Source organism: Oryctolagus cuniculus, chromosome 5, assembly GCF_964237555.1.
Source record: "Oryctolagus cuniculus chromosome 5, mOryCun1.1, whole genome shotgun sequence".
NCBI lineage: Eukaryota > Metazoa > Chordata > Mammalia > Lagomorpha > Leporidae > Oryctolagus > Oryctolagus cuniculus.
The window spans coordinates 133,691,785-133,716,384 of record NC_091436.1 but is presented as its reverse complement, the minus strand read 5'-3'; the positions used below and the strand labels follow the sequence as shown (position 1 = coordinate 133,716,384).

At 53.5% G+C, this 24,600-nt stretch overlaps 2 protein-coding genes across 2 annotated transcripts; one reads left to right on the top strand and one right to left on the bottom strand.

Moving 5' to 3' along the window:
* Positions 1 to 1,722: 1,722 nt before the first annotated feature.
* Positions 1,723 to 7,467, top strand: CLPSL1 (colipase like 1). The gene is made up of 4 exons (XM_017344862.3): positions 1,723 to 2,263; positions 4,404 to 4,567; positions 6,500 to 6,622; positions 7,235 to 7,467. Exons 2-4 carry the CDS (start codon positions 4,478 to 4,480, stop codon positions 7,376 to 7,378), a joined length of 357 nt encoding a protein of 118 aa, XP_017200351.1. The 5' UTR covers positions 1,723 to 2,263; positions 4,404 to 4,477; the 3' UTR covers positions 7,379 to 7,467.
* A 3,612-nt stretch (positions 7,468 to 11,079) lies between these two features.
* Positions 11,080 to 12,673, bottom strand: CLPS (colipase). The gene is given in 3 exon segments (NM_001082243.1): positions 11,080 to 11,292; positions 11,755 to 11,877; positions 12,568 to 12,673. Coding segments are annotated over 3 exon segments (324 nt in total). The 5' UTR covers positions 12,652 to 12,673; the 3' UTR covers positions 11,080 to 11,175.
* Positions 12,674 to 24,600: the final 11,927 nt, after the last annotated feature.

Here is a 24,600-nt window from a genome sequence, read left to right as displayed (position 1 = left end):
GTCTCCCATGCAGGTGCAGGGGCCCAAGGACTTGGGCCATCTTCTATTGCTTTCCCAGGCCACAGCAGAGAGCTGGATCAGAAGTGGAGCAGCCCGGACTCAAACCAGCACCCATAAGGGATGCGGGCACCGCAGGCGGCAGCTGTATCTGCCACACCACAGCACCAGCCCTGAGGTTTATTTATTTTTTAAAATTTACTTGTTTTTAATTTTCTATTTGAAAGGCGGAAAGACAGAGAAATGGACAGAGAGAGACCTTCCATCGGCAGTTTCACTCTCCAAATGTCCCCACCAGCCAGGGCTGGGCTGGGCTGGGCTGAGGCAAGGAGCTCCACCCCCTGGAGTTTCCTACAGTGGGTTGCTGGGACTCAAGTGTTCAAGCCAACATCTGCTGCCCCTCAGGGTGCACATTAGCAGGAAGCTGGGAATTGGAAGCTGAGCCAGGACTCAAACCCAGGCACTTGAATATGGGATGCAGGCAGTGTCTTAACTCCTGTGCCAAACTCCCACCCCAAATGGGCAAAATGGTCAAGGCAGAGCCAGGCTGAATCCAGGAGCCAGGGACTCTATCTAGGTCCCCCACAGGTTTGGCAGGGACCCAAGCACTTGCTCATCTTCTGTTGCCTTCCCAGGCACATTAGCAGGCAGCTGGATTGGAAGCGGAGCAGCCAGGACTTGAAGCTGTGCTCCAGGACAGGATGGGAGGTGTTGCAGGTGGCAGCTTAGCTCCCTGTGCCACGACATCTGCCCCTGTGTTATTATTCTAATAAGCAAGGACACAGAGCCAGCGGTGCTGTCGGGCGGCTCTTTCTTGACCTGCACCTTTAGAAGGCTGTGTACTCTCTGCCATGGCCATGGCATCAGAAAGCAGTCATGGGAGTGGAGCACTTGACTCCCAGCTGCCCAGCACGTCCAGCTGGACACGGTCAGAACCACAGTGCAATGGCCTAGGGTATCTACACCCTTAACACTTTCTTTTCTTCAGGAGGTGAAATTGGCAACATGTTCATGAAGATGGAAAGTGTTTAAGAAGTTCAAGTACAAAGTCCCTTTCGCAGACCAGTGTGTCTCCCCAACCAGAACACAGAAATTGTGCCACCCCCAGGCTGTTTGTGGCAGGTGTAGCTCTCCTCCCCGCCAGTCCCCCTCCCAGGCGAGCACTGCGCTAGACCTGAGGGCGGGAGAGGGACAGCGGGGAGGAGACCTGTGGGCCTCCCTTGCTCTGCCCATTATCCCTGGGACCTGTTTCCCAGCCTCCTTTGCTCTCTGGCTTCTGGGTCTGCCTGAAGATTGGAAGGAGGGGAAGAGCGAGGCCAGGAGTTCTCCCCTCCCTTCCCCTCCCTCCCCTGTGATGTCAGGAGCCTTCTGCTGTCTCCCCCGTGGATCGGGCTCCTTTAAGAGGGCCCCAGATCTGTGGCCCTGCACCCACCCCCATCACCCCCATCACATCACTGATGATATTTTCGGTGGCTGCCGAGCTCCCAGATGCCTCACTGTTTCTCTAAGGTAAATTCCGTTGATTTCAAACACCCTGAGTATCTGCCTGCAAACTGACTGATAGAATCACCATGCAAGTGCTGGCAAGACAGCTAAGCCCACCGAAGTGGGTAGAATTCATTCCAAACACTACTGCATTAGGAAGAGAGCTGAAGTTGGTAGTGAGTCACCGACGATCTTATAGTACTTTGGCTTCTATCATTTGGAAACCAGTAAAGATCGAATACACCACAAACAAGTTGTGCCAATGACGGTTTGCATGGCTTTGAGTTAGATGCAAAAGTTAGTCCTCTGTAGACTCCCATTGGCAAAGATCCTGCATGACCAAGGCCGTTTGCTCCCCTTCTCTTGGTACGCTGAATTCCCTCTCCCATTCTCCGTCCATGAAGCTGAGTAGAGCTCTGTCCACGCCGTAGAGATCTGTTCACTCTAGAACTCGGAACCCTCCAGACTCAGGTTGCTTCAAGGGGTAGCCAGGAGGCTCATTGTGGTGCCATGGCCTTGGCAGTGGGTTTGGAGGAACACGAAAACCAGCTTGTGCAGTCAGAGGGTTTGTACAAGAGTCACAATTGTGAGGCTGTCTTTTCTCCTGGACCTGAACATTGGCTCTGGTTACTGGCAGCCATCTTATCACCATGTGGACTCAGACTGAAGCCAACAGAGGAGAGAGCGGAGCCAGGTTCCGGCACCTTCCTCTGAGCCTTGGAACACGCTGTGCTTTCAGCCGGCTGGCTCTACCCCCTGGACTCTGAGGTTACAGAAGCCAGTGAGTTCATTTTCTTCTAAACCTCTTCGGGTTGAGTTTCTGTGATTCACAACCAAGGAAGCTCGGGCTGATTCTCTGTAGGAGCGGAGGCCTGCTTCAGCTTGTGCACCGCTTGGTGGGAATGAATATGCAGATCCAGAGGCGTGGTTTTTCCATAGCGAACAGCAGCGTCTTCCTTAGACGTGGAATACTCTTGACACTCAGAGGAAGCGCTCCAGGCCCCCTCGTGTAACCCGCCCTTCCTCCTCCGCTAAGCCTGGTTTCTGCCCAGGCTCCCGGCCTCTCCCTCTGAAAGCCGAAGGTGGAGTCTCTACCCTTCAGCTTCTGTCCCTTCCCCCATCCCAAGGCGAAGGCTGCGCTGTGAATCTCCCCAGCCCCGGGTCCCGCTCTGTTCCCTCCACTTTGTGGAAATTGCCGGCAGGTGGCAGGGACTGTGGGACCTCGGAGCCGGGGCAGCGACAAGCAAGCATGAAGCAGTGCGGAAGACGACTCCAGTTTGGACATTTGGCCAATGCTGCTTTAGCGCCTCCTCACTCCCTCTTTGCTCCGTCTCTAGGACAACCGCATCTCCCTCTCTCGGCACTGGAGGGAAGTCCAAACCACACACGCACCCACTGTGGCGACTCCTCCTGGCCCCACTTGCTGGCCACAGTCCCTTAGTCTCACCACCACCCCCCCTTGCATGCGTTAGTCAGCTTCCCATCACTTTAAGGGACCTGAGGGGGACTCTTGGGAAGAATCAGGCTTATTTTAGCCTTCAATTGGGAGGTTCATAGTTCAGGATTGGGCTGTGCCGTTAGCCTGGCATCTGGGGGAGGGGGGGCGGCCATGGCGCGGCAGGTGTAGAGGAGCGATCACGTGGGGAGCCAGCAAACAGAGGAAGAACGCCCAGCTCAGGTGACCAACCCGCTCGCAGCACCTGCCTCTGAGGGCACACCCCCAGTGACCTGAGGCGCTCCCACTGGGCCCGCCTACTGCGCAGAAGACAGCTGTCCTGGACTCACGACATATGTGACACGAGCAAGAAATCCACTTAGGTCGTGTTCAGCCCCGGTAATTCCTGGGTGTTTTGCTACCATAGCGTTACCTAGCTTGCCCTGATTAATGTGTATAAAAATGCCTCTTGCTGTTCTCTCCGCCGCAGTACCGCCCCTTGTCCCTCCCAAGGCTCAGTCACTTTGCCCTGATTCTCTGGCCGCATTGCCCGCTGGCTGCTTGTGCAGCCTGGCCTTGTCACACAGAAATGCATGCAGGCACACAGAGGGGTTCTGAAATTCTAACTCTTGACGTGACTGCCGCCATCTTGGATGTCATCGCCATCTTCTTGTGTTCATTAAGATGACCCTAAGGTAACCCAAGGTCAAGCTCCTGTCAGTAAGTCCCCCAAGGAGACACTTTGTGTCGTCTTGGATTTGTTGTCTGTCTTCAGTCTTCGGTCTCACAGTCGCTTCCATCTTCAGTGGCTGGCTTTTGTAACCAAGTTTTTCTAGAATGAGCGTCCCTGTGACGTACTCTTATCATCCTTTGTTTTGTAGACAGGGAAACAAACAGCTCAAAGAAGTTAAGAAGTCTGCTGAAGATCATACAACCAGTAATTGGAACCCAGATCCTTTTTAAAAAAAATATTTATTTATTTTTGTGGAAAAGGCAGACAGATATATATATATATATATATATATGAGAGAGAGAGAGAGAGAGAGAGAGAGAGAGAGATCTTCCATCCACTGGCTCTTTCCCAAAATACCTGCACCAGGCAGGCTGGACCAAACCAAAGCCAGGAGCCAGGAACACAATCTGGGTCTCCCATGTGGGTGGCAGGGACCCAACTACTTGAGCCATCAATGGGCACCTCCCAGGGTGTGCATTAGCAGGAAGCTGGGATTAGAAACAGAGCCAGCGCCTGAACCCAGGTACCCCAGTATGGGATGCAGACACCCATGCTGCAATTCTGACCTTGGCCACCCACCCAGCCCTGAATCCAGATCTCACTGGGGCCAGAGCCCAGGTGCACAGAGTGGGCACGGCAATGGTCTGGGACGTGGTGGCGCCCGTGTCACAGGCACTGCTTGGCTCCTCCTTTCTTTGGGCTGGGAGTGGGGACTTCCTGCTTCCCCTGTAACACCTCATTACCTCCCCCCAGGGCTTGGTCACTTGGCAGGTGCAGGTGCTTAGCTGTACCTTGGAAAAGCCACCACCACCTCTGGGCCTGCCACGATGTGTCTGCGGCTGTTGCAGCTCCTCCTCCTCTGCCTTTTCTTCCTCCTCACCAGGGGCTCATTTTGGAAGTCAACACACAGCGATTTGGTAAGGAACGTGGAGGCTGCGGTCACACACACACACACACACACACACCCCGCACCACTGCCCTCAGGCCTGCCCTCGCAGGGGAGGGCGGGTGGGCAGGGAGGCTGGTGGGGGAGAAAGCCGGAAGTGGAGGCAACGGAGAGTGTTGAGCGGAAGAGAAAGAAAACCTCTCCGACCTCCAGGTCCCCGGGGCTGTGCTGGGGCCGCGGCAGGGGCTGCCGCAGGGGAGGGAACGCGTGGTGGCCCCTGTGCGGGGCTCACATGTGGGAAGGGAGGCGGACGTGCACTCATCCCACACCTATCTCTATGCTGTTTGTCAAGGGCCCCTGTAGAGCTGTCACTCCACCCTGTGAGTCCCAGAAATACAATATATAATGGAGCCCAGGTGATGCCAAATGAAGCTAGGGAGGGGCTACCGGCATGGAGGTGGGAGGAGAGGCCGCAGGTTCCATCAGGGTGCTCCAGGGTACCCAGGAAAGGTCCCAGGAGGGGCGGAGGGGAATGGCAATGCCAGGAGACGGGGTCCTCGTGTGCTCTGCCCTTCTGCGTGCAGCACCTACGACACGCGAGGACTTCAGCCCCAGGGCCGTGAATAGCAGCTGTCAAGGAGAGCGGAGAGATCCTTGGGTTCCCAGAAGCGAGGCTGCAGCAGGGTGGGAGAGACAATTACAGACAACAGAGAAGGGAACTGCAGAGCCAGGAGGAAGCAGCTCCTGGGCACGCCTCTCGCTGGCGCTCAGGAAGGCTTCAGCCTGAGGCAGAAGGAGGGGGCAGGGAGTTCTGGTCAGACAGCCAGGTGCACATGCCCTGGCCCGGGTGAGCTGTCAGTTCAAGGCTCTGCAGCTGGGGAATGACATTGTGGGAACTACCTTTCTAAAAGTTCTGATAGGAAGGGGTGGGGGTGAGGTGACAGTGGGGAGGTGAGGGGGCTGGCGGTAGTCCTGGCCAGGGTGGAGGCAAGGGGGCCGGGGCAGGCCATCGCCAATCCAGTCCGCCTTTATTTTCTTTATAATCTTGTGTAATAGACATAAATAGTATGAAGAATTGGCCTGAATAATACCGTACATATAATAGGTAAAAATTACCTAAAGCGCCCACATCTCGAGTCCTGGTGGAAATCACTGGCTTGATGCAAACAGCCTCATAACCAGCACCAGAACAAGCCACAGCGTGTTTCCAGAAGCCCCCCACCCCACCCAGGCTGTCCCCAAGGTGACACTCTCCTGGCCCCCTCTGGACTGTGACTCTCAAGTTCATAGAGTGGAATCTCACAGTTCGTCTTTCTTGAATCTCGTTTCTTCTGCTCAACTTTTTGTCCATGTCTCCCTCTCCTCTCCCTAGAGCTAGGCTTGTCTAACAGCACAGGCACTAGCCAAGTGCAGTGGCTTACGTTGAAATGAATTAAACTCCAACAGCGCTTAAAATTCAGCTCCCCAGCGGCAGGTGGGGTCCGGATGATCCTAGCAGGGAAGGCCGTCCCTGGCCCCGGGGTTGTCTGTCACTGGCCCTGCACAGGCAGCTCCCGCCAGCGCCCTCTTTGTTCCCACCTGCACCTCCGTGCCTGGAACAGCGCCTGCCACACAATAGGTGGCGGTGCGTGCTGGCTGGGTGACAGGGACACGAGCGGGGCCTTCTGCGTTGCGGTGGGTGCGCAGGGCTTTACGGGAGACAAGACCAATTTCTGCAGCAGCAAGAACAGTGTGAGTGCCCTGGGCGTGCCAGAAGGACTCTCTCTCTCTCGGAGACTCGGAGGATTAACCTCTGAGACATGGCTAGTGCTCTTCCCCATCCGTACCGACGCCGCCAGGTCCCCAGCTAGAGGCAGCCGAGGCCAGCGGGACTGGGGGTGGGGCGGGGGGGGGGGCACGGGCGCGGGCGCGGGCGCGGGCGAGCGGGTTGGCGGTGGAACCCGGCCTTGCGGTCTCCCTCCAGAACATCAATGAGATCTGCATCCAGAGCAGCAGGTGCAAGAGCGGGTGCTGCCGCCGGGCGCCCGAAATCTGCGAGTCGTACTGCAGCAGGAGGGGGTCCGAGGGCCACCTGTGCCACACGCAGGTGGGTGGTGGCCTCTGCGGGGACCCGGGCAGGAAGGGCGGGCAGGCAGCGGGATCCGGAGCCGGGAGCGTTCTGTGCGGCCGCCCGGCTCTGACTGCACGGCCGGCCGGCCGGGGAGCGGTGTGCCCCTTCTCCTAGTGGGTTCCCGTCCTCTAGGAGGTGTCCTGGCCGCTCAGTAAATGGGTGCCTCTGGCCCTGTGGCAGCCTCGACCCCCTCAACCCGGCCCTGGAGCGCTGCGTGGCCCCAGGTGGTCCCGCCTGCAGATGCATCAGGGCCACCTGCCAGTTCTGAGCTCTGAGCTGGGTGTGCAGAGGGGAGCTGGTGCTCCTTTGGAAGTAGCTCATCAACTTGGGAACACAGCAGGTTGGGTAGAGGGAGGGAGCTGGCAGTGCCCTGAGCCGTGCTAGGGGTCAGCCTGGGGAGTTGAGCAGGGCCAGAGTGTCCGCTCCCAGCAGCTGGGCAAGGGATAGTCGGAGCCCTTTATCCCAAAGCTGCGGGCTAACAGATGGGCCCAGGAACTGGGCTAAGGTGGACACAGGTGCTGCCCCTAGGGCTGAGGGGAGAGCAGCTGGCAAGGTCAAGGTGAAGGTCAAAGTGCTGTGTTTGCCCAGATGTTCTCAGGCCTCTATAACGAGTGTCCCTGCCAGCTCAACCTGACTTGCGTGTTTCCGAAGAATCAGAAATCCTTTCACATCATCTACGGCCGTTGTCAGAAGATGGCAAAAAAGAAGCAGACTAAGAAAGGGTTCTTCTAATGGCCCACCCAGAATTGCGGGTTCCCGTCCCTGGCCCCCAGGATCTCTGCCAACGGGGAGGGATGGTGCTGTCATTGAAATAAAGAGTTCTCAACGTTTGCTGCCCGCAGAGCTGGGGCCTGGGGCTGGGCTGGGCATGGTACAGGCTGCTGGGGGAGCGGGGGTGGGGGCGGGGAGGGGGCTGCAGCTGGAAGGTGGAGGGAAGATGCAAGAGGGACAGCACCGTTGGGCTCGGGGTCTTTCCCCTGTTGGGCATGAGTGAAAGTGCCCCAGAGGAGGATGGGGTCCAAACCCATCTCTGGGTCCCTCTCGCTCCATCCGCCACCTCTGAAAGCCGGGTTTACACCCAATCTCTCGGTTTCCCTGACCATAAATTTCAGAAATGTGCAAGATCATAAACCTAGAGAATAGCTGCTGTTTACCAGGCACTTGGAGATGCCGGGGCATTCTCCATTATACACACACACACACACACGATCCCTTGTACTCCATTCTGTACACACACACACACACACACGATCCCTTGTACTCCATTCTGTACACACACACACACACACACGATCGCATTTACTCCGCAGCGGCCCTGTGAGGGCAGCCGTTGTGGTCTCGGTTTTCAGGGGGAAGCTGAGAGATGGAGCAGCTTGCTCCAGCTCCCACCACTCGGGAGCGATGAGTCTGACTATTCTGGCCGGGCGGGAAGAGCAGGAAGGGATGAGAAGGAAAGAAGAGCCAAGGAAAGAGAGGTCGGTGCCTGCCGCTGTAAACTGGGTATCTGTTTGGGGGATTGCATCTAAAATATATGAGGAACTCACACAACACAACAGAAAAAAAAGGAATAACCAGATTTAAAAATGGGCAAAAGACATTTCTCCAAAAGAGACATGAAAGTGGTCAACATCACTAATGAAAGGAGCCTAACACCACTAATCACTGGGGAAATGCAAATCAAAACCACAGGGAGATGTCAACTTAGACTTGTGGGGATGGCTTTTTAAAAATTCATTTACTTATTTGAAAGTCAGAGTAACAGAGACAAAGGGAAGGAGAGAGAGAGAGAGAGGGAGAGAGAGAGAGAGAGAGAGTCCAACCTCTGGTTCACTCTTACCTGGCTACATTCTTCTGTGTACGTACCCGGAAGAGGGATTGTTGGCTCATGGGCAGTCCTTTTATTTTTTAAAGATTTATTTATTTATTTGAGAGGCAGAGTTACAGAGACAGCAAGGGAGAAACAGAGATCTTCCATCTGCTGGTTCGCTCCCCAAATGCCCAGAATGGCCGGAGCTCAGCTGACCTGAAGCCGGGAATCAAGAGCTTTTTCTGGGGCTCCTACATGGATGCAGGGGCCCTAGCACTTGGACCCTCCTCTGCTGCTTTCCCAGGCCATTAGCAGGGAGCTGGAACAGAAGAGGAGCAGCCGGGACACGAACCAGTGCCCATATGGGATGCTGGTGCCGCAGGCGGAGGCTTAGCCCACTGCGCCACAGTGCCGGCCCCACAGCTTTTTTTGAAGCACTCTTGTATGACCCATCCTCGCCTCAGAGCCCGAGAGCTTTGCTAGGTCGAGGCAGTGGAGGCCGTCCTGGGTGGTGGACACCGCCACCTGCTGTCCCAACAGCCACTGCCCCTCCCTTGCCAGCTAAACCCCAATGGTGTTTGGGCGGCAGCATGCCCAGCCACTAGATGGGGTCGTGGTCAGTCTCAGCCAGCGTGCCATCCCATTCCCTGGCTTTCCCAGCCTCCCTGGTGGCTGGCAGTGGGGAGGTGACCCAGATCTAGCCACTGAGATCTGGAGAGAGGTGTGCCTGGGGGTTTTGGGAAAAGAGGAAGACCTGCAGGGAGGACCGCTCTGCTCCCCCTCCTCCTGCCCTCCCTGTCCCAGCCACTGCCCACTGCAGGCTTCCTTAGGACGCGGTGGGAAGACAGGCTACGTGGGACATGCTGCTGAGGCCAGACATACTGCAGAACCCAACCGCCAGCGCTTCCTAGCTGTGGACATCATGATTCATGAGAAATACACGGCCCTATTTGTTTAAGTTGTGATTCCTTGGGTTTTCTGCTCCGTACCGCTGACTGCAGTCCTAACTCATAAACCCATGGTTACTCGGTTGACTCACTGCTCACAGAACTATGGAATCTCGGGGCTGCTGTGTGGCGTAGCGGGTGCAGCTGTCGCCTGAGACGCCGCATCCTATATGGGCGCCAGTTCATGTCCTGGCTGCTTCACTTCCCATCCAGCTCCCTGCTAATGCACCTGGGAAAGCAGTAGAAGGTGGCCCAAGTGCTTGGGCCCCAGCACCCATACGGGAGACCCAGATGGAGTTCCTGGCTCCTGGCTTTGGCCTGGCCCAGCCCTGGCTGTTGTGGCCAATTGGGGAGTGAACCAGTAGATGGAAGACTTCCTTTTTGTCTCTCCCTCTGTAACTCTGCCTTTCAAATAAATTAATTAAATATTTTTAAAAAAGGAAAAAACTACCGAATCCTGAGTGGGAAGGCATACAGGCTTCATTCAATCCACTAGCCCCACTCCTGTGTGATCTCTGCCCCAGCACCCCCGCCCTGAGGGGTCAGCAGGCTTCTGCTTGCACACCATGATGACGGGGGACCTCAGTACTGCCTAAAGTAACTCATGCTTGACGCCACAGGGGGTATACAAATTCTGCATAAGCCCAAATTAACGTCAATTTAATTTCCACCCACTTTCCCTCGTGTGAATAATTGGGAAAGAACAGAATCATGTGAGGTACAGGAGATGGGGTTGGATGGCTGTAGTACCAACTTTTTATTTTTTTTAAGATTTATTTATTTGAAAGGGAAAGTTAGAGAGACAAAGAGAGACAGAAAGAAAGAGAGATCTTCCATCTGCTGGTTCACTCCCCAAATGGCCACAATGGCCAGGACTAGGGCAGGCTGAAGCCTGGAGCCTGGAACTCCAGCTGGGTCTCCCACATGGGTGGCAGGGGACCAAGCACTTGGGCCACTTTCTACTGCTTTAGCAGGGAGCTGGACCACAAGTGGAGCAGCCGGGACTCAAGCTGATGCCCATATGGGATGCAGGTGGCACAGGCGGAGGTTTAGCCCACTGTGCCACAGTGCCACCCCAGACTTTTTCTAATTATATGGCATAAGCAGATTCCCTACCCTCTCTGAAACTTAGAGTCTTTATCTATAAAGTTGACATGGTAAATCCTCCCTCCTGGGATCATTGTGAGGCTACCTGCTGAGTGAGTAAACCCACAGCAATTGTGAGTGGTACAACCCTGTAACTCTTAGACTGTGTCATCTCTCCATCATACCTGACAGCTGGGCCCAGCAAAGAGATCCAGGGCAGGGCCCTGGTAAGTTCTCACGCACATGATGACCATGGCCATTATAACTCCATGACGACAGACAGGTGTGTGTGCGTGTGCACACCTGCTTATCTTCCTGAGAACTCTTAGGGCCAGGGGGCATCTCAGGGAGAGGGACTGCTCCCCAGAACTGGAGAGGCTCCCAGCCCTGCCTGGCCTGCCCGGCAACCTTGTCTCCGGTCTCCCACCTGTTTGGCCACATCCTCTGGCCCAGGTGCGTCCGTCATTCGCATGTGGCCTGCCCAGGTGGGCAAGGTGTGGTGGAGCAAGAAGGAAGACACTGGCTCACAAGAACTACAGGAGGCTGGAGGGTTTGCACGAGGGCTTTAATCGCCAGCAGCTCGATTTGGTCTTGGAGGTGCTGGTTAGGGAGGTGGCCAGACGTAAGCCAAGGTGCCCTGGCTAGGTGCAGGGGGCCTCTGGGGTCGGGAGGGGCTTGGTCTCTGGAGGTCAAACGTCAAGGCAGACGCCAAAGTTGGTGTTGGTGATGGAGCCCACGATGGACTTGTCTGCCTCGCAGGTCAGGCCGCGCTCACAGGGACACTTGTAGTAGACGCCGTAGATGGTCTGCGCAGGCGCAGATGGAGCCCCGAGTCAGGGCTGGGTCGTCTGCCTGCCCCACCCCACCCCACCCGGCTCACCTCCCCCCAGCTGCTGGGCTCCTCAGCACTGCTTCTCCTGGCCTCCTCTCTTGAGGGGCAGTGTGGTTCTTGTCTCCTCTCTGTGGCTCGGGTGCCCTTACTAATGTGGTCTCTCTGGGGTGCCTCTCTCTGCCCACCCATGAAATGGGGATAGCAAAGCCCTGCCCCTCCCATCTCACTGGCCAGCTGTGAGGGTGAGGGAAGATGATGGGATGGGACAGGGCTGTGACGCCTGTGGACAGTCCCGCCCTTTGTCCCCTCAACATCCAGGGTCCAGGTGGGCTGTCCTCCCTGATCCTGACCCCAGGCCTCCAGGGCCGTCATCCTTGGTGGGGAGTGCCCCTCCCCCTCCCCGCCACCGCGTGCCTCCCAGCCTCCTGGTACCCACCTGGGGTGAACACTCGCTGTTCTCGCTGGCCTTGGGTGCGCAGCGGGCCAGACTCAGAGCGCTCGAGTGGTGGCAGCAGCCGCTCTTGCACTGGGCGCTGTTCAAGCAGAGCTCGCCCTCCTCCTGCGGGGCAGGCGGCAGTCAGCCCAGGACCCCCGCCCCCGCGGCCAGCCGCAGACTGCGGCCAGTGTTCCCAGCAGTGTGACCCAGGGGCAGAGGAGCAGCCCCGGGCAGTTCCAGTAGCAGCTGCACTACCAACTGTTGACACCACGTAAGCCACTGCCCCGAGGCCTTAGTGCCTCTGGCAAACATGCATGGGGACCTCTCGGGGACCCACAGTCCTTGAGGAATTGGGGAAAGCTGAGGATCCCCTCCCACCCCCACAGCCTTGCATATGGAGCTCAGGGGGTCCTGGGCCCTCCAAGCTCGGACATCAAGAACCTTTGGACCCGGTGGGTGACCCCGAAGGGCTTCTCTCTCTGTGACCTTGACCTCCGTGGCTAGGGCCCTGGGAAGGGCAGGATCTGGAGCTTGCTGGCCTGGGTTCTGGTCCCAGCTGTGTGGCTCCAGGCAGGCTGCTTGACCTCCTGGCGCTGTCCAGGACGGTTGGTGATAACTGTGTCTATGGCACTTGGAAGATCAGATGAATCCACCCTCCCGGGCACCGAGAGCTGTGTCTGGCGCGCAATATAGGTGCCCCTGCAGGCCAGCAGCTGGGGCCATTGGCGGAGCTTTTTAAACCCCTCGACTTCCCGAGCTTGCAAATTCCTTACCTGGGGACCGAGATGGCTCCTCCCCGAAAGACCCTCTTACCAGGTTGATAATGATTCCCCGGGGGCCAGGAGCTGCGTAGGCCACCGCAAGGGCCACAAGCAGCAGGACAAGGACCTTCTCCATGGTGAGTGGGACAGCGCGTGTGAGCCGCAGATGGCAGGTCAGATGGCCGAAGACCTTGCCAGCTGGGGTGTTGGGGCCTTAAAAGGGGCCCTGCCCCCATGTGACTCACCTTCTGCATCCCATAGGGCCCTCCGTGAGCAGAGACACAGCTGTGGCTAATCTGCTCCGGTCCTGATAAGGTCCCAGACCGACCCCTGGTGGCGTGTGCGTGCATGTGTGATTGCTGAGCGCGTGAACCCTGGACACTTCTGCCTGTTGTTAGCTATGAGAGTTATTAGCCGGGCAAATCATCTACCTGTCAGGCTCTCAGTCTCCTTGTTACTCAGCTAAAGAGACTTTCAGGAGCTGTGAGGGCAGAATTAGCATGCATGTATTTGCACTGTGAATGTTATACATAGATAACTGTAAAATTCTGTTTCTATTCAGTATTGCGTATCTATAGTGTTTGGAAGATGGACCGGTCCACGTAAGCATGGGGTAACTTCTAGCTGCCCCAGCGCTGTGCTAGGCAGGGCAGAGACTGGGGTGAGTCAAGGTGCCAAGGCCCCCTTACATTTCGTGTCCTAGCACCTCTCTTGCCTCACGCTGGTGCGAGCCCTGCCTTTGCCCCCATGCACACCCAGGTGAGGAGTCCAGCCTCCCCCAGCCTTCTCTGCAGCCCCCTTGGGGGATTCTAGGGCAGGCCCGGGTCCTGGGGCTGCCCAGCTCTGCAACCCGTGGCCAGGGTGTGTGTGTTCTCGCTCTGGTGCACTTGTTGCTACCTGCACGAGTGATTTGGGGGCCTTAGAAGGGCCTTCTTGGAACTTCTCTGCCCTTTCCTTCCTGCCTCACTTAATACCAGCAATTCCAGCATCAAGCCTCATCCCTTCAGCTAAGCTTCCACTCCCCAAGTCCCCACCCAAGGCCACGTGTGGGCAGGAACAGGCTGAGAGTGAGGTCTCATGAGCCTCGGGGGCACCAGGGGCTGAAGGCTGGGAAGGGCACAGGTGTCTGAGTGTGTTTAGGCGTGGGAACAGAGCAGCTTTCGCTGAAGCATTGGTCCTGGCAGCCAGAGGCCCCCCGTTCCTCCTCTCCTAGCCCAGGTGGTGCAAGATAGCCCCACGCTGAGGCCCCAGAGGGGTTGCCTTGAATTCAGCTTTGATCCAGAGCAACCTGTCTTCCACACTTGGCACTCAGTCTCTCCAGGGCCTTGGACAAGTTATTTAAGCCTTGTAAGCTCCTGGAGCCCCAGTTTCCTTATCTTCTTCGGGGCGGGGGGGATGAAAGCTTCTGCTTTGTAAGGTTAGAATTGAGTGAGACCACATGTGTGGGACCCCGTGGCAGTGCCTGCACGAAGTAGGTGCTTAGCCACGTGATCACACCCCCAGCTCCTCACCCTCACTTCCCCAGAGTGTGGAATAGGAAGGAACAGCTGGAGATTGTCAGAATGCAAGAGACCCGTCTGGTTCCAGACCTGCAGAAATACCATAGGTACAGGAACACCCTCCTCTCTCTCTCTCTTAGGGAACTCAGTGTTTGCAATCATTTCCCCTCTGAGCTCCTTCTACTCCCTCATTCTCTTTCCTGGACCTGCTGCCCCTCCTGGGAGGTGAGCTGCATAGAGGGCCATCGCTGCCCCTTCTCACAGTCAAGTCAAGCAGCAGGAGAAGGCTGTTCCCACCTGTGAGTGGCGCCTTGATCATGCATCGGTCCTATCCAGCTTCCCAGAGGACAAAGACTGGGGTTTTCTTCCCTGCAAACAAAGTGTGCAGCAAAAATGGACAGGTCTACATAATTGCAAGATATAAGCAAGAATTAAGTACTTGTTGCTTCAAAACCTGATAAGGTGTAACCACCCCTTTCCCAAACTAAAGAGAGATTTGCTCTGGATTCTTTCCCTTAAAAGAGAGAGAGAGAGAGAGAGGGAGAGAGAGAGAGAGAGTGAGAGAGCGCCAGGGCTTGATTCCAGCATGCAACCATCTGAGTTGAACACAGGCTGTGACTCCATTTACATGAAGCTCAAGACGGAGCAAAACTAACACAGATGGGGCCAGCACTGTAGTGGGGTGTAGTGGGCTAAGCCTCTGCCTGCAGCACCCATCCCATATGGGCTCTAGTTCAAGTCCCAGCTGCTCCTCTTCTGATCCAGCTCTCTGCTATGGCCTGGGAAAGCAGTAGATGGCCCAAGTGCCTGGTCCCTGCACCCATGTGGGAGACCTGGAAGAAGCTCCTGGCTCCTGGCTTCAGGAAGGCTCAGCTCCAGCCATTGCAGCCATCTGGGGATTGAACCAGAGGATGCAAGACCTTTCTCTCTGTCTCTGTCTCTCCCCCTCTCTGTCTGTAACTCTACCTCTCAGATACATAAATAAAATCTTAAAAAAAAAAAAAACCTAGCACAGGTGATGGAGTCTGGGGGGTGGTTACCCCCGGGAGGAATACTGGCGAAGAGGGTGCAGGAGGGAGCCTTCTAGAATGCTGGTGATGTTCTGAATCTTGATCTGGAGAACTGATAACTTCTATAAGAACCCATCTAGCCATTCTGTTGAGATTCGAGTGTCTTACTCTAGGTCGTGCAGTTACTGTGCCTCCAAAGGAAAGAGCACGGTTCTCCCTGGGGTGGGTGGTATCACGCACCTTGCTGAGCGGCACAAAGGCCCAGTGGCTAGGGAACCCCATCTGCCTTCTTCAAAATCTGCCCCAGATGCACAGGGCGAGCCTCTTGCAGCCATCATTGCATCTGAGCTCATGCTAAATGAGCCGTCTGCACTCCCCACCGGCGTGGACTGGACAAGGGGCAGACATCTGACCAAGGCGCCTCTCCTGGGACACAGTCTTGCATGCAACAGGCCTCCTTCAAGTTCACCTGAAACTTGGGGCCAGGGAAGCCCTGGAAGGCGGTTTTCTGAATGCTGATGCAGAGACTAAGAAAGCAGCTGTGCAGAGAGGAGGGAGGACGGGCCGGCAGTCAGGGAGAAGCGCCAGCAGCCAGGCCCGATGTCTTGGGTGGCTTGGCAGAACTTGGTTGTACCCACACAGCCTCCCCTCCCCCCAGCTGGAAGCCTTCCTGCCTTTCGGGGCCAGAAACCCTCCCATATTCCTCCAGCACCTCTCCTGTGTTAAGTCACAAACACAGACATCTCAGTTCAGGCTCACAGCCCTGAACCAGGGTCAAGTGTGTGACAAGACTGAGATCAAAGCCAAGAGCAGACCGGCAGTCCACTCCAGGTTCAAGTCCCCCCCCCCTTGGCAGGCTCAGGCTGATGCACCATGTGTTCTCCAGCCCCTGCCTGTGGCCTGCACTGGCTGCGGCTCTGGGGCGGACGGCGCCACCTGTGCCTCGTAGATCGGGCACTTTTCCAAACACGGGTCAGATTTCTTTACTGAAGGAGTGGAACAGCTCTGGGCAGACAGCAGTCAATTCATTTTAGCTGCCCAGCCCACTAACGCCCTTCTTCCCTGAGTGGATTCCAGCTACAGGTTGACATGGGTAACTGTAGAACCCCCAGATCTCCCTTGCTGTGTCTGTCACCAAAAATCACGGAACACCGTGGCCACTCTCACTCAGCCAGGTGAAGACTTTTCCTGGCAGGCTTGAGTCCGAGCCAGGGGCCTGGAACATTCCTGGACACTGCCAAGGATGTTTCTGCTGTTGTCCAAAAACACTAGAAGAAACTGACCCAGGCCCTTACATGTGGTGGAATTGATGACTTAGGGAGAGAGAGCTCCAACCCTGAAAATGACATGACAGCAAACAATGCAGCAAACAATGTAGCAATGCCTAGTCAGCCACCCACCAAATACCCTTGGGATGAACTTAGCCGACCTCCAGGCAATAACCCATGCGAGGCGATCCCATCCGCACCCAGTGAGGATCCCCATGTTTGTGGCAGTCCTCGGGCACCCCAGGCTCTCAGGGCAGCTGCTAGATCCCATCCCACCCACATGTTTGCCATTAATGTCGAAATGGACACAAAATTCAGGCCCTGGATTCCAACGCCCGTTAAAAGGCTTCTGCTAACCAAGGTTCGAGGATATGCTTGTGTCTTTCCAGAGAATGCAGGACAGCCCATTTGGGTACCAGCCAGAAACATCAAGCCTGCAACTGACAGCCAACCAGAACCAGCTGAACAAGACTGAGAGAGACTGCCTTGTTAGCAGATGCACCTGCCCTATCGTCCTACCCTGAGAAATTGCCCACAGCCACATCCACTACTGCTTTATACCCTACTTAGCTCTGGTCAGGCACTCAAATGGCCCACATCCTGTGTGTGGTCATGCCATTCCTGATTACCATTGTTCCTCATTCCTACCCCTATCTGAGCAACCCTGTTTTGAGCACTGGTTAGTCAATGACGGGTAAGATCCCCTGGGGGACAACCTAAGACAGGCAAAGCCATGTATGGAGACCACATGGAAACGGGGTCAACAATGGTATGGCCAAGAATCATGCCTCCTGTTGCTCAAAAATAAAGGAAAAGTGGGAAATGTGGTGGAATGAGAAGGCCATGCCAAGATGGCCGCTTGCAAGCAAGCGTCAGTTACTCAGGAATGGCTTGGAAACCCACCTGGCAACGGAGCCTACCTGGCAACAGGCTGTGATTTGTTAGGGCACAGACCACCCCTTGACCGGATTGACTGCCTTGGCTATTTAAGCTGCTGTACCAACTGAAATAAACAAGTCTGCGGGCTGCTCGCCTCTGGCCCGCTTTCACCCAACTCCCGGGGTCTGTGTGGTGACTCCGCGCCTCTTGCCCCCACCACACTCCTCCTCTCAGAACAAAATCAACCTCAACATCTACACCCTCAAATAAACTCCACGTTCTGGCAGCCTTGCTACAGACACACCTGGGAGGAGCACCCTTTTCTCCCACTGTGCATCACGGCAATGAGCAGAGGCACCCTGGGTGTAGGTTCCCCTGATAAATACTTCGGGCAGCTGGATCAGCTTGGCATTTAGTACTTCTTTCTTTGAGATGCAAACCAGCCCTATCTCGGGAAGGTTTGGGTCACTCCTTTGTGCAATTCTCCTGCCGCTGCTGTTGGGCAATTTCAGACCAGGTTAGGGGGCATGAAACCATCATGACACCTTCCAGGTGCTCTGACTATCCAGCCTCCGTCGGCTTGGGTGAGGGTGGGACGCGAGGCAGTGACTCTCAGATCATCATCCTCAACACTCAGCTTCAAGGCCTCCCGTGCCCCCCGCACTGTCCTGACCTGGACCGGGTCCAGTGAGGAGTGGAGCTCTGTGGCTTCAAGGCCTTAGTGGGAGGATCTTGATGATCTTCCGGGCCCTTGATGCCTGCCTCTTCTGCCTCATCCTCTGTTCCTGCTGAAACCATGGCTGCTGAAACCTGCATTCTGTTCTCTTGGTACCGTTCATCCTTGCAGCTGGCCGACCTCTGCTTGAAGTCCGTTTTTATGTATTGACCATCCCTTCTCTCTCCCAGTTTTCCCTTCAAATACATTGCAGATTTTTGTAAGACTAATATGATGGGGCAATGGCCCGATGTCTCATCTGTCACTGCCCCAGCTCTAAGCCCAGATTCTCTGTGTCATGTCACAGAGTTTGCTCACACAGCTCAATAACCTTAGTCTTGGGGCTGGCGTTTGGCACAGCAGCTAAGCTGCTACTTGAGATGCCTGTATCCCATATTTGAGTCCCTGCTACTCCGCTTCTGATCCAGGTTCCTGTTAATGTGCACCCTGCGAGGCAGCAGATGATGGTCCAAGTAGGCAAATTCCTGCCACTCTTGTGGGAGACTCTGAGTGAGTTCCAGGTTCCTGACTTGGCCTGGCCCAGCCCGGTTGTTGCCGGTATTTGGGGGAGTGAATCAGTGGATGGAAGATCTCCTTCTGTCTCTCTTCCTTTCAAATTAAATTAAACATTTCTTGCCTTAGAGGCTAAATTGTAAAGTTATTCACCGTCAAAGAGGGAAGAAAAGAGAGTAAGATATATAAATATAAACATGACACAGCGATGATACCAGAGTCCTCGTGCCTGCACACACCGTCTGGCTGTGGAACGGACTTGGGACCCTCCCCTCGATTCCCCATCCCACGTTCCCTTTGCCCTGGGCCTCCGCCTCTGTTGGTTAGCATTCTTCATGCCATACAGTGACCCACACCTTTCCTGAGCTATCTGAGCCCCTCATGGTCCTACTCCTGTGTTGGGATACTGAAGTCGTCCATTCATTTTTTCTTCCTTCCATTATTTTTTGCTCTGGACATGGCAGTAATGAGAGTCAGCTCAGGGAATTCCTGAGTCCCACACATACTCCTCCGTGCCCTCTCTGCATGGCAGCTCCCTACCAACATTCGTAATCCCTCCTTCTAAGGCTAGAGTCTATTTGACACAGTGAATCCGCTCTTCTGAGAACACAGTTCTATGAGCTTTGATGAATATACACCTCGTGTAGCCACCATCACAATCAAGGTGCAGAGCACTCCACAGCCCTAAGAAATTCCTTCATACTGCCCCTTTGCAGTCCATCTCACCACCCTGTGGCTTAGCCTTTTCCATATGTAACATAGATGCAATCACAGTGTGCGGTTTGTTTGGCAGTGTGGCTTCTTTTACTTAGCATAATACATTTGAGATCCAGGCATGATGCTGCAGTTACTCAGTAGTTTGTTACTTCTTTATTTAAAAAATGATTTCATTATTTGAAAGGCAGAGTGACAGAGAGAGGAAGATACAGAGAGAAAGATCTTCCATATGTGCTTCACTCCCTAAGTGGCCACAACAACCAGCTCTGGGCCAGGCTGAAGCCAGGAGCCATGAACTCCATCCAGGTCTCCCACGTGAGTGGCAGGGGCTCACTACATGGGCCATCTTCTGCTGTCTTCCCAGACACATTAGCAGGAAGCTGGACCACAGCAGAGTAGCCGAACTCAAATTGGCACTCCAAATGCAGGATGCTGGTGCTAGAAGCGGTAGCTCATCCCATTGCGACACAACACCTGCCCCAGTTTGTTACTGCTCAGTAGTAGTCCACTGTATCAAAGGAGCCGCAGTATTTTTATCCGTTCACTAGCTGAAGGATATTTAGGTTGCTGCTGGAAAGTTTTGGGAAGTTAGGAAGAAAGCTGCTACACACATTAGTGTGTGCACAATCCATGTTTTTCTGTGAACATAAGTTCTCATTGCTCTGAGACAAATAGGTAGGAGAGGAAAGGCTGAGCCATATGACAGATGTTTTTGATTTCCAAGAGATGGTCACAAAGTGTTCTAAGGTGACTGAGCCGATATGTATCGATACCAGCAGCATTAGCAATATATGAGTTCCAGTTGTTCCATGTCAGTTGTTTTAAATTAGCCTTTTTAGTTAGGCATAATAATACATCATTGTGACTTAATTTGCATTTCCATACTGGTTAATGTTGATTATTTTTTCATATTTTCCAGCCAAATATTTTCCTTGATAAAGTATTTGTACAAATATTTTGCCCATTAAATAATTGTTTTTTTCCCCCTTTATTTGAGTTTCAAGAGTTAAGAATATTATATGGGTGGGCTCGAGGTTTGTTTGTGTTGTCGGGAGCCAGTAGTGACTCTGTGGAGTCAACTTGGCTGGACTACTCATGCAGAGTATTCCTTTGTCTCCCATCGGACACCTTGTATGGGTCTTTGAGCTCAGGGTGAGGATGAGGGGGGTACTGACCGAGGCTCACTAGCACTGAGAGTTGTCCTGTTCAACCGACAGCCCCCTCCACCGCAGCAGCTCTCTGGAGAACACTCTCATGGGACCCAAGGACCCAAATACTCTGGTTTTGCCCCTAATCTTGGGGCTCCATCCACGTGCCTTGTTCCCCAATTCCTACCTAATGCGCCAAACTTGCTCTGTCCGAGGTGCTGATCATCCTGCTAGTCCATGAGCCGCTGCCGACAAAGTGGTCTCCCTCCTTTCAGACAGCTGGTGTATTAGTTTCCTAAGGCTGCTGTAATGAATTATTCCAAACTTGGTGGCTCAAACGACAAAAATTTGCTCTCTTACAACCTGGAGACAAGAAGTAGGAATCAAGGTGTCAGCAGGGCTTTGCTCCCTACAGAGGACCTAGGGGAGAACCCATCCCACGCCTCTTTTGGTTTCTGGTGGTTGCTGCTTCCTTGGCTATGGACACCTCCCTCCAATCTCTGCCTTCATGGTTCTGTCACCTTTTCTTCCATGTCTGTCTTCTCTGTTTGTCTCTTATAAGAACACTTGTCATTGGGTTTAGCGCCCACTCAGATAATCTGGTAGGATCTCCTTATTGAAAGATCTTTAGCTTAATTACATTTACAAATAATTTTTCCAAATAGCGTTACAGGTTCTTGGATTTAGGGTGTGTATCTTTAGGGGCTAGATCATCATAACACCTGAAGTTCTGCCTTCCAGGAAGAGTGACAAGTTCCTTCCTTGCTATCCAGTGTCATTGAGTGGGGATGTCCTGCCACAGCAGTCCACTCCTACCTGGTGCCAGTATGCTACAAGATCTCTCTCTAGAGCAGGCAGAGAAGGGCTACCTGACCCAGCCAGCTTTCACAGTGAAATAAGAAAGCCCTACAAGGACTCCCACATGGCAGGGTGTCACCTCCAAATAAGAAGGGGGCTAAGATGCTGGTCAGCTAAAAACAAGATGAAACAATGTAACAAATTCCACTGGAGGTCAGAATCACCAACTTGTATCTTTCAAGTCATTGATAGTGACCGATTTCTAAACACTTGGGACATAATATCGATTTTTAAAGATTTATTTATTTATTTGAAAGGCAGAGTTACAGAGAGGCAGAGAGAGAGAGAGAGAGAGAGAGAGAGAGAGAGGTCTTCCATCTGTTGGTTCACTCCCAAAGTGGCTGCAATGGCTGGAGCTGGGCCAATCTGAAGCCAGGATCCTGGAGCTTCTTCTGGGTCTCCCACATGAGTTCAGGGGCCCAAGGACTTGGGCCATCTTCCACTGCTTTCCCAGGCCATAGCAGAGAACTAGATTGGAAGTGGAGCAGCCAGGACTCAAACCTGAAGCCATATGGGATGTCGGCATTGCAGGAGGTGGCTTTACCCGCTATGCCACAGTGCCGGCCCCATAATATTGTTTATATTTATTATTTGTGGGGTTTGAGGGAGAACAGGGACTTTGGCTTAGCTCTTTCTAGCATTGTATACTTTTAGCTCAAGAGTCATGGACCCGAGGTGAGGATTTTACAGTTACTGAGGTGATCTCATGCAATCACTTGGGAACATTGGATGGTTTCAAGACCTTGCAGTTCAGCAATCTCATACTCTGAATCTTTGTAAAAATGATCCTGTGGGGGCTGGCATTGTGGCACAGTGGGTTAGTCCAAGCCAGCTGTGCCAGAATCCCATATGGGCGCTCATTCGAGTCCCAGCTACCTCACTTCGGATCCAGCTCCCTGCTGATGCACCTGGAAGAGTGGCAGAAGATGGCCCAAATACACGGGTCCCTGCACCCATGTGGGAGACCTGGATGAAGCTCCTGGCTCCTGGCTTCAGACTGACTCAGCCACGGCTGATGTGGCCATTTGAGGAGTGAACCAGCAGATGGAAGATCTCTCTCTCAGTCTCTGCCTCTCTAACTCTGCCTTTTGAATAAAATAAATAAATATTTAAAAATAAAAAATGGTCCTATGTCCATAGCAACCAGGCTTAACAGACGCCTTGTGGTAGATCACATCAGGGTCTGGAATTTCATTTTATTCCTTGAATGAATCCAGACACTGGAGCTTATCTTGCGTGATGTTATTCAGTGCCATCATAAGCAGGCATCCTATGCAGTGTTCCTGATTTCTTCATTCCCTTTAAGGCTATCTAGGGCCCAAATTCAGTTCCCCAAACTTGACCTTCAGATGGCTTGTGGTGCTTTGTTCACAGCTGATATCTGATGAGCTGTTTCTGCTCTGCGTACTGTGCATAGGCTGCTGTCTTCCCAGCTCTGAACATAAACAGGAGTCTTAAAGCTCTTTGCATAGCCTAGAACCCCCTTTCTGGTGCAATATATGGGTTAGAGAGGGCTTTTTGGTGCCAACAGCCAAAGCCCACTTAGGCTAATGAAAGGAAAAGGAAAGGAAATAGAAGGCTATTGAGTGGGTCACAGAGCTGTCTGAGGTGGGAGAGGAATCAAGGTGGCTGAGTAGAAGGAGCACATGGATTGTTTCTTGATAAGCAACACCCCCCCCCCCTTCATGTCAATTCAGATTCCCTAGGGGGACAGGGATGCCCCAGCTAGGATCACACACCCAGTCCTTTTTCTAGGGTCTGCCTGTCCTGAGATTGTCTTCTCCCTATAACCTTGGGAAAGTTATACCAGGCAGGCCAAATAAGCGTTATCCACCCACTCTTTTTTTTTTTTTTTTTTTTGACAGAGTGGACAGTGAGAGAGAGAGAGAGAGAGAGAGAGAGAAAGGTCTTCCTTTGCCGTTGGTTCACCTTCCAATGGCCGCCGCGGCCGGCGCACCGCGCTGATCCGAAGGCAGGAGCCAGGTACTTATCCTGGTCTCCCATGGGGTGCAGGGCCCAAGCACTCAGACCATCCTCCACTGCACTCCCGGGCCACAGCAGAGAGCTGGCCTGGAAGAGGGGCAACCGGGACAGAATCCGGCGCCCCGACCGGGACTAGAACCCGGTGTGCCGGCGCCGCAAGGCGGAGGATTAGCCTAGTGAGCTGCAGCGCCAGCCTATCCACCCACTCTTCAGAGGAAGATTCAGTCCCTGCTCTGGGGGAGCTCCCAGTCCGACGGTGGAGACAATGCTGTGTTCTGGATGAACTTCCAGGCTGATGGTGAGGGTTGGTCACAAAGCTAAAGAGGAAACTTAAAAGGAGGAGCAAACACAGGAAATGGTACAAATATGTTCAAGGCAGGGTTGTTTTTAAAGACTGGAAACTGCCAAAAACACATCAAGGGAGAAATTGTTAGGTAATTACGGTATGTGCCTACTCTGCATCACTCTACAAATAATGTTTTTGAAAAGAATAATGTGAGAAAATACTGATGGTATAATGCTAAGTGAAAAAAATTGTATACAAAATTTATAGATGTTAACATCCAACTGTGTAAAGCAGTGTGCATAGAAGAATGAAGATGCAACAAAATGTTAACACAAGTCATAATAATAAAAATCGACATTTTAAAATACTTTGATATGTGAAACCCTGGGTTCAACATTTTACGTGTTCTGTTACCTAACCTTATATGATAGATACTCTTATCACCCCCAAAAGATAAAGAAATGAGGCTCTGGAAAATTATGTCCATGGATGGTTACTTAGCTAGCAACTGCTTGGCCCAAATTCAGGTCTGTCTAAGGCCTAAGTCCATATTTGTGAGATGATCTTGTCTCTCTTTCACTCCTAATGTTATGAAAGATTTTTATTCTTTTATGTATACATTCCTCAGTTTTCTAACTCTCTATTGTAGGCATGTATTTGCAAAATCAAGAGAAATATGTCTCTTTCAAAGTGACAAAGGGAATTATTCAACAAAGACATATAAACCAGGGGAGAAAGGCATCGTATTGACAAAGGGTGTGTGCTCAGGCCCGGGAGGGCTCGGACAGGATGTTCTTTGCTGTGCTTTGTAGTTGCTTCTGGCGTCAGGATCAGTTTGCATATCTTATTTGTACTACATGCCCAAGGTTTTCATAAAGGTCACGGAAATGTGTGTTATGAAAAAAAAAATGCATGAACTGCAAAGGTTTTTTTGCAGCAAAACAAACCTGGGTTGTAATTCCATTTCCCACGACTTTTTTGTAAGCTATTCGTGTTATATACATAAACAGCTCGCTGTCTTTGAAGGCAGGGGCCCTGTGCTTTGTGATTCAATAGTTCTAGCTTGGGTAACCGCTGAGTGACAGACAGGGATGCGAAACCAGGGAACCGCAAGAGACAACCAGCAAAGAGTTCGCTGGCTCGCGGGTGGTGGGGTGGGAGCGAGCAAGGGCGCAGAGGGAGCATCGGAGAGCGAGGCGGGGATGTGGG